Source organism: Triticum dicoccoides, chromosome 2B, assembly GCF_002162155.2.
Source record: "Triticum dicoccoides isolate Atlit2015 ecotype Zavitan chromosome 2B, WEW_v2.0, whole genome shotgun sequence".
Taxonomy (NCBI): Eukaryota; Viridiplantae; Streptophyta; class Magnoliopsida; order Poales; family Poaceae; genus Triticum; species Triticum dicoccoides.
The window spans coordinates 4794983-4804582 of NC_041383.1; the positions used below are offsets into that span (position 1 = coordinate 4794983).

At 44.1% G+C, this 9600-nt stretch overlaps 2 protein-coding genes across 2 annotated transcripts; one reads left to right on the forward strand and one right to left on the reverse strand.

Moving 5' to 3' along the window:
* The first annotated feature begins 571 nt into the window (after positions 1-571).
* On the forward strand, positions 572-6090 carry LOC119361678 (tRNA-dihydrouridine(47) synthase [NAD(P)(+)]-like). The gene is made up of 10 exons (XM_037626808.1): positions 572-831; positions 1840-1956; positions 2054-2272; positions 2829-3081; positions 3181-3440; positions 3619-3891; positions 3968-4249; positions 5160-5280; positions 5443-5612; positions 5715-6090. The coding sequence occupies exons 1-10, from the start codon at positions 595-597 to the stop codon at positions 5811-5813; spliced, it is 2031 nt and encodes a 676-aa protein (XP_037482705.1). The 5' UTR covers positions 572-594; the 3' UTR covers positions 5814-6090.
* Positions 6091-7268: 1178 nt separating this feature from the next.
* Positions 7269-9329, reverse strand: LOC119361679 (peptidyl-prolyl cis-trans isomerase Pin1-like). Its single transcript, XM_037626809.1, has 2 exons — positions 8983-9329; positions 7269-7681 (listed from the first exon to the last, which is right to left on the reverse strand). The coding sequence occupies exons 1-2, from the start codon at positions 9227-9229 to the stop codon at positions 7557-7559; spliced, it is 372 nt and encodes a 123-aa protein (XP_037482706.1). The 5' UTR covers positions 9230-9329; the 3' UTR covers positions 7269-7556.
* Positions 9330-9600: the final 271 nt, after the last annotated feature.

Consider the following 9600-nt stretch of genomic DNA (forward strand, 5'->3'; position numbering starts at 1 on the left):
ACCGGCACTAATGTGCTTCACATTGACCCTTTTTCTACTAGTGGCAGTGTGGTTAGGATTCCTCATCACGTGGCAAAATCAGATGTCTGGTGCTTCATATCTATGCAAGCAACAGCGATGATGGCGGCTTCAGGGCGCTGGTTCTTAGAGGCACGTGCCCGAAGACTTTCCGGCTGTCATCGGCAAGGTGGCTCGTTCTCGCATTAGTAATGGTCGTTCGGTGGTCTTGAAATCTCGACGTAATTTTTATTATGTTTGGTGGTTGTTTGGTACTCCCTTCGTAAACTAATATAAAAGTGTTTAGAATACTAAGTTGTGATCTAAACGTTCTTATCTTATACTCCCTCCGTTCTAAAATAGATGACCCAATTTTATAGTAACTTTGTACTAAAGTTAGTACAAAGTTGAGTCATCTATTTTGGAACGGAGGGAGTATTAGTTTACAGAGGGAGTAGTTTTGTAAATTGCCATCCCACAATGGGTTTTACTGCGAAGAAACCTCCGCGGCATAAAACCCTCGCCGCAGCCTCCTCTATCACGCGCAGGCTGTAGCTCCACTCCCCTCGCCGCCGCCGCCGCCGCCACGCAGCTGCCATGGCCGACACCGCGCCGGCCGACGACCGGCCGGAGCCCTGCCCCGTCGCCGCGGACCCGTCGCCCCCTCCGCCCCCCACGCCGGAGGAGCTGGTGGCCCGCGGCGTCGCGCCCGTCAAGCCCGCCTTCCTCCGCCCGGCCCCCGTCCGCGACGCCCCCGGCGAGGACGGCAGGGCCAGCGGCGCCGTCCCCCTCGAGAAGAAGTCCAAGCGCCAGTTCAGGCGCGACCGCAAGCAGGTAACGATGGCGGTGCACTCAAGGTGCTCGCGGTAATGCCCCACAGACAGCGTAGACCGTAGTGTTGTGAAGCAGCGCGTGCCAGGTGCTTGTGGTAATGCCTGCGCGTAGTTGATTTGTAGTTGGACGGCGTTTCTGTCGTGGCGTATCTGTTTCCTGAAATTTTGATCTGTTGGAGGGTGGTATGTGCCCGTGCAAAGTGTGAAGTGGACCAAATGTGTTAAGGAATTCAGGCTAAATAGTTTCTAGAAATTGGTCGCGGACCTGCCCTGACAAGATTTGTTTTGCCTCGACACTAATGGCTAGTAAGTACATAAGTTGTGAGCAAGAACCACTTACTGAATACAAATGCGAGGACTAGAAATTTTCACTGGCCTGCATGAACACATGCTCTGTTTCATTGACTATAGTTTATGTAAGAAGCAAGCCTGTGGGCGTCTGATTTCTCTCTAATGCAGGTACCCTTACATTTGTGATTCCTGTGTCGGCACGATGTCTCTTGTTACTATGATCTTTACCACTATGAGCATGTCCTGTGTCCTTGTCAGACTGATTGCTTTCTTTAAATACTCATCGCTCTTTATAAGCTGGAAGTGTGCACCCCAATCCCTGCAATTTTTGGTGTCCATGCCAGCAATTTTTGATATCTAAGTTGGAAGCGACTTAACACTCGTTATGTTCCGTCTTTGGTTGTAGTAATGATATAAGATGGCCTGCTTTGATTTTCAATGACAATTTGGGGCTACCTTACTAGTAGTATAGTAAGATCTATGTAACTCAAGTTATGTACCATCTTTGTTGCTAAGCAGCCTCTGAACTACCCCTGTTGCATGCCTGCATCTCCCATCAATTTTTGTCTCTACTATTCGCTCCGGTCATAAATATCTGCATGCTTTGGGAGTGCCCCATGAACATGGCAGACCTTTGTGTATTTGTTATGTAGGCAACATATACTAAAAACTGTTGGTCGTCAACTTAATTTGGTTAGTTTACGTGCCACTTATGCAGGAACAGGAGTCGGTGTTGCGTCTTTGTGTGGCAGTTGCCAAAAGTGGAAATGTGGACGCTTGCAAATTTGGTGCTTCTTGCCGTTTCACCCATGACATAGATGCTTATTTGGCTCAGGTATTCTTTTATTTGGCCATTCCTGGCCCTTCTTGATTTGGTGTTCTCTTCTCCCTGGACCTATAACTCATGACTGAACTCTTTGTTACTTTCACAGAAACCAGCTGACCTTGAAGGAACATGTCCATTCACTGTTCTGGGGCAGCCATGTCCGTATGGACTAACTTGCAGATTTTCTGGTACACACAAAGATAACCATGCACCTTCTGAAAGTCACGAGATAAACACTTTGAGTAAGGATGTTCAAAAGCTCTTATGGAAGACCAAATATAAATTTCCCAGGGCCAGTGAGCAGATCAAACATCTTGGTCTTAAGGTACATAATTTAAATTTCTTGAATTCTATTGTCTACCAGGTCTGTCTTTTACACTTGTTATCATGGACACAGAGTGCACGATTTATGTTTATTGGAGCACATTGCATTTGTACGGGTTAAAATTTGCATATTTAATGGTTACCGGTTATCACCTGCTAGATGGGAATGGCTAAACATATAGTAGTCGTAGCCCTAATTTTGGCAATATTGGAATTTCTCTGCCTACTGATTTTACTGCATCTCCAAATGTAAATCATAGTGGTCCTCTCATACTCAACTTCTTAAATACATAGAAGAGATGTATGTTCTTAGCATTGGCAGTTACTATGTGCCTGATACTGATATGGGTATAAGATCTCAAATCTTGCCAACACATGGCTATTGAAATTTGTTATGTCATATACCACTTTTTATTTTGATTATAAGTTATTGTTATGAATTTTCTGATGCAACATGGGGCGTGGGTGCAGAATCTGTTGTTTTAGGATCTATTCTGTGAGTTCTGTCACATGATAATACTTTCATTTAGTCTCAATCGGTGTGTTTCATAATGCAGGAAGTCATCAAGATTAAAGCAAGTGCATTAGCTGAAGATCGGAGCGCTGATCATGATAATCCAGACGTATCATGTGAACTGAATGGTGATGAAAAAACTGAATCTTCTTGCAATACTGCTGTGAATGTGGAACATGATTCCAGTTTGTGCAAAGAAATTGATAAATTGGGGGGAGAACCTTTGGATGGTGACTCTGTTGCAAGGGCAGCAAAGAAGTCAAAGATTGAAGTTGTTGAAATTAACAAAGGAGCTGGTAATTTTGTTTCTGGATTTAAGAGCCATTCTTTTAAGTGCTCCTATTGCTCATAGTATGGTTTCATTTATTAACCTTTTTACGAACATTATGGGTTAGGTACTCATGACACTAAGCCGGAGCCTGAAGATCCTAATTTAGTTAATGGATTGGAAGTGCCCTCAAATATCCCAAGCTCTTGCAGAGTTGACCTAGTCGCAACACCTCATTTACGTGAAAGGAAGATAATAGATTTTCGGGAGAAGCTGTACCTTGCTCCCTTGACCACTGTTGGAAATCTTCCTTTCCGGAGGCTGTGCAAAACATTGGGAGCTGATGTTACTTGTGGAGAAATGGCCATGTGCACAAATCTTATGCAGGTTAGAAAACAAAGCACCTTGCTGGTCTGTTCCATCATCATATGTGACATATGCCCTTTTTGTGTCTTTGAGTGGACTTAATTTCTTACATCCCTTACAAAATGCTGCCAAGGTTAATGAATTGTCATCTATTTATTCCTTGTGATGACATTTCATATGAATAATATGTTTCATGTAGGGGCAAGCTTCAGAGTGGGCTTTGCTGCGAAGACATTCATCAGAGGATTTGTTTGGGGTGCAAATCTGTGGAGCTTTTCCAGATACAGTGTCACGGACAATTGAACTTGTGGATAATGAGTGTTCGTTTGACTTTGTTGACATAAATATGGGCTGCCCAATCGATTTAGTTGTCAATAAGGGTGCTGGGTCCTCATTGCTTAACAAACCTATGAGGATTAAGAGTATTGTTCAAGCATCATCTGTCGTTACTAAAAGGCCTTTAACTGTTAAGGTAATTCAACGACACACATATTAAAATTGAGTAGCAGAATTGTTGTGCTCACCTTGTCTTTGCTTCTTGATTCTAGGTAAGAACAGCTTTCTTTGAAGGCAGGAACCGTGCTGATTCTTTAGTTTCAGACATTTATGACTGGGGTGCTTCAGCCATAACAATACATGGTCGATCGCGGCAACAACGCTACAGCAAAAATGCCGATTGGGACTATATTAACCAGTGTGCACAGAAGGCCCCTGACGACTTGCATGTCATTGGAAATGGGGATATATTCTCCTTTACCGACTGGAACAGGCATGTTTCTGGCAGCTCCAAAATTTCCACTTGCATGATTGCTCGAGGTGCGCTTGTCAAGGTTAGTATGTACAGCAGTTTACATGATTTAAGTTGTTATATATTATGAGAATAAAACAAATGGTTCGGAGTATTTTGGGAAAGCATGATTATGAACCAAATTTTTAGCTTGGAATTGTGTTCAGTTCTAGATCAGTGAACTATGCTCCAGTGTTTAGTCTTGAAAAACTTTCGACCAAAATTTCAATGGCCGTTTGCCATAAGAATAAGTGCTATTCATCGTTGCAAAACATTGGATATTTGTGACACTGTTTAATGCTCTCCATGTGTCTTCTTTGTTTTTTGTGTGAATGGTACTCCTTATACTTATAACCATTCTAGAATTGGAACAACTACTTTGCATGTCTTCTGTTGTGCCTCAACTGCAGCATATAAACTGTTATTTTCACATTTGTTCCTCTTCTATGAATTTCTCACTTATCCCTCTTAAATCTAAAAAATTCAGATGCCAATTATTCTAAAAATCTGCGCATTTGGTCCGTGTTCGTAGCTGCCAAATGGTTGATGACTGTGCATCCATATTGTTTACGTAGTCAGTGGACGGTCTGTATAATGCATACTTCACATTGAATCGATACCTGATAGACAAGGTAAACTGTAGCATGTAATCGGTAGTAATTCAGGAGGATACATGCAAACTCAGTATTACCTGGATGCTCATAGGTCCTAACATTTTTTGTAATGCTTTTACTACCTTAGTTAATAAGCTCTCTGCATGTCTGTACTAGATGAGATGTTTGAATGATCAGTCTAATAATAGTGCCTGATCACCATTGAAACAACCTATGCATTGATTTCTCAAACATAATGGAACACATAGTCGGCAGGAAACGTCTACATGGGCTTGCCCTTTATGGGTTATTGTATTAAATTGTGTTGGTGCTCATGCATGCCGTTTTGATGCCTGGCAGCCTTGGATATTTACTGAGATAAAAGAACAAAGGGACTGGGATATCACATCAGGCGAGAGATTGAATATTCTGAAAGATTTTACGCGTTTCGGTTTGGAACACTGGGGCTCTGACACCAAAGGTGAGTCCTCTCAGCTCCGAGAGAGTATGTAGAAATTAGGACATTTTCCTTGCCATGTTTTCACAGGGAGTTGTATGGCCCATCGTTTAAACTTACAAATTGTCTTGTCTTGCAAATAATCATCTTCATTCTCAACTTATAGTTCAAAAAATGTGTTTTCAGGTGTGGAGACGACACGCCATTTCCTACTAGAATGGCTGAGCTACACGTGCCGGTACATCCCGGTCGGGCTGCTGGACGTCGTCCCGCAGCAGCTGAACTGGAGGCCCCCGAGCTACTGTGGCCGCGACGACCTCGAGACCCTGATGGCCTCCGACTCAGCAGCCGACTGGGTAAGCCAGCTGCTATCCTCTTTCTCCACCCGGTTGTCTGATGAACTACTTGCAACATGATTGGAAAGCTAGCTGATGCACCTCCTCTATGCAATACGGCAGGTGAGGATCTCGGAGCTGCTGCTCGGCAAAGTCCCGGAAGGGTTCACCTTCGCGCCCAAGCACAAGTCGAACTCGTACGACCGCGCCGAGAACGGCTAAAAGAACGCCGCATGATGGTTATTCGGCAGTTTACATGACGTGAATAAGATCGCGCCTCTTCTCAGTTAGTTTGAAACTCAGCAGGGGCTCCATGTTGCCTGCCTCATAATGGTTATTCAGTAGAGTGTGGAGCAACATCATGATGCTGTTGCATCTTCTTTTTTTCTGAATGGTGGTTGCTTTTTAATTTGAAGCATGCAGGATCCTGCTAATTGCAAGCATTAACAGTTCTCTATACAACCAAACATATTAATTTAAGTTGTTGGTGGCTCAGTTATATATCGCTTAATTTTCTCTCTCAAACGATCAACACAGAGCCGCTGGAAGATTTGGAAGGTTTCGGGCAAAATTATGAGAAATATATTCCCAATTTATTTTCCTATCTGAAGACGACCCATTACTAGTTATTTTGGTGAGTTAGCCCATGATTTACTGGATGCGGATTTGATGAATATGATTCCACGTGCACCCCTTATAAATACTAAATTCAAAAGAAAATACTAAGAAAAAATCAAAAGAATCTAAATATTATTTGTAACATACATAGTCAACCAGTGTACTCGCGATCGAGGCAAAAATGTCAAAACCAAAGCTATATCTTAAGAAAACACTGTTTGATGAATAGTACGGTCTCAATTGTATTTTCTTCACTAAGAATACCACGGATGTCAATAATTCATGAAGCTTCACACATAGAATGGTTGACCATGTTTGGTACCCCAAAATTTTAGAATTAAAAAAAAGTTTCCTTGTATTTTTCAAATTTACTATTCACATGGTGCACATGGAACCATGCTCAGCTTTGTATTTTCAATGATTATTTTAACATAGTACAGACGCAAGCGCTCATATATGCGCGCATACACTCACCTCTATGAACGCACACACGCACACCCTACCCCTATGAGCTAATGAGCACCTACTGATGTTTTAAAAAAAAAGAGCCAATGAGCACCTCCGAGAGACTGAGTCGGCATATCATCTTCAGATTTACGAAGTCACCGCATGCACTGTCATCGACGGGAACGTCTCCTTTCACTAAAAAAGCGCATCATCGAAAATCCTGAAATAAATCCAGAAATAATGCAAGCACCAGGACTTGAACCCTAATGGGTTAGGCATACCATCGTCCATCTAACCATCCAACCACAGGTTGGTTATATATTATGATTGTGTAAAAAAACTAGACCCTTATACCTACCCATACATAGTGTGATTGTGTTAATTTTTTTTATACTATACCCTTATTTGGTAAGAATTTTCTCGGTTTACCAAAGAAAACATAATTTTATTCGCAAAGTCTATGCGGTGGAAAGTTGACGCAGTTTTCAGGAAAAAAACAGTGTGAAAAATCATAAATGGAAGGAAAAAAAATCAATGCGGATAGAGGGAGAGGGGGCATGTAAGATTGGCCAAACGCACAACAAAACCTTACTATAAGCAGGAGAGATTTCATGGTGCATACAACATTCATTTGAAATGATTTATCACAAATGAAATGAAGAAAAAAAAACATTTCATGATCAAGACGTCGTAAGCTCAAACATTGACCTGTGATGTAAGTATGTATCAAGCAGCTCAAATGGCCGTAGCAAAATGGTGAGACGATACAAGACATTTTTTCTTCATTCATTCAAGTTTCGGGCTGCCAGAATGAGAAGAGCCGCAGGCCCTGGAACAAGGAAAAGGGCTAGATAACATCAGAGGGTGCTGTGACGGTGACGGCGTGGGGCTTCTTCCTCCTTATGCGGTGCGCAGGATGATGTGAACCCCGCTCTCGGTGTCGATGATGTTGCTGATCTCCCCCACCTTGAGAGCGTACGTGGCGTCCTCGAAGGGCTTCTGCATCTGCCTCCTCCCAAAGGTGCCTATCAAGGATTCATAGCAAGATAACGGTTACCAAGGCGCAGTTGTGGTGGGACGTCAAGGGGTGCAATCAGCAAGAATTCCATGAATGAAAATCATTGCTGTGTTTCCACAGAGATTGTATTATTAATTGAGCGGATAAAATGTAGGAACAATCAATAGCATGATGGTTGCAGCACCATGGTAGCGACGCTTCACCCTAATCAGCAAGAGTACAAGCTTCACGGAAGAGATGCACACTGATATTATAAGTCTAACAACACAACAAGGCAAGGTTCTGTGATAACTGGTGTCAAACTTGCAAGTTCATAACAACTTCTGCTTCATGCTTCTTCCTTCAAACTAGTTAGGCGACACGAAAATCTTAGCTTCAGGCTTTCTTTAAATATCATAAGGAGACCCAAGCTCTCTCTCTTGTTGAAAGCCTAACCCCACATTCGTCATTCAGAATGGGAACAAAAACGAGCAAGGAAGAAATTGAAACAGGCTCATACCATGTCACTATTGTCATATCATAAAAATGATGCTCTTTTATGACATTGCATAAGAGGGGATATATTCCAGCAGCAGGCAAGCACAGGAATGTATGGCGTACTTCAACTATATTTAATATCAAAACACCAGGAAATGATGAGGCATGCAAATGTAAGAGATCACAATTAACACTACGAAACGATTCCAGCCAACTTATTATTTCTCACAGATAATCGACATCAAAGATCCAACGAAAGGCGCGTGCCGGGACAACCGACTGAATATTTAGCACTCTTGTTTTAAAGGCAAGTTACAATCTTACAGAATGTTTATGCACTTTCAACTGAACCCTATCCATCATCCTCTTATCTTAGACATAGCTATCCCTGAACTATCATATTCATTCATACTACATACTACACCCAGCAATCACCGCTTCGTACTACGAAATAGCATCACTTCACTTCCCTACACAGTATGACACATGATTAGTTCGTGGATCCAGGAAGGAATGCCGCTGGCCGATCGATCCGCCTATCTTCGCATAAAAATCAGTTTCCTAGTCAGAATTTGGCCTCCTGTGATGTAATGTTCACCCCATAAAAAGCACAGTAGTCAACACCTTCCATCGTCCATGAATTCATCCTAATTACATTACTGGCCCCTGCCCATGTTAGGAAATAACCGAGCGCCGAATCGCCGGATCGACAGCTCGGATCGTAACCCTAAATCCTGGCGGGCGGCGGCCTCGCATCCAAATCTAGCCGGAGCGGAGCGGGGGGCGAGGGGGGCGGCGCATCGCGTCGTGCGTGCGTGCGTGCGTACGTACCTAGGTCGCCGCCGCGGCGGGCGGAGGAGCAGTCGGAGTGCTGCGCGGCGAGGTCGGCGAAGGAGGCGCGGCCGGCGAGGATCTGGGCGCGGAGCTCGCCGAGGCGGGCGGCGGCGTCGGCGCGCGTGGTGGCGGAGATGACCCGGCCCTCGGGGTCCTTCCACGACGCCTTGCGCCGGGACCCCTCGTGCTTGATCAGGATGTGCGACGCCCGCACCGTCTCCTCCCCCGTCGCCGGCGACGCCATCTCTCCGCCGCTCGCCGGTCCGGTCGCTTCGGTGGGTGCGGTGGCTCCGTCCGGCGCAGGCAGGCAGGGCAAAGCGGAGATCTTTTTTCGAGTTCCCCTGATTGGGTTCTGTGGGCGGAACCTAGTAGCGAAAGCAGAGCATGAGGCGTATTCCGAAAGTACGCCTTCGGGCTGCGTAAACGGAGAATAGGCTCACCTTAACATTGGATTTTCCGGGACCCCTAGATACATCCATATGTGCGACAAGTAATTCGGAACGGGGGAGTACGTCAGAGGCTCTACCAAGTCTTTGCGAGAGAATTAAATTTCAGTTCTTGTAACCAGGCCTTAACAATCTTAGAGGTGTAAACACTATAATTGAAACAGACAAG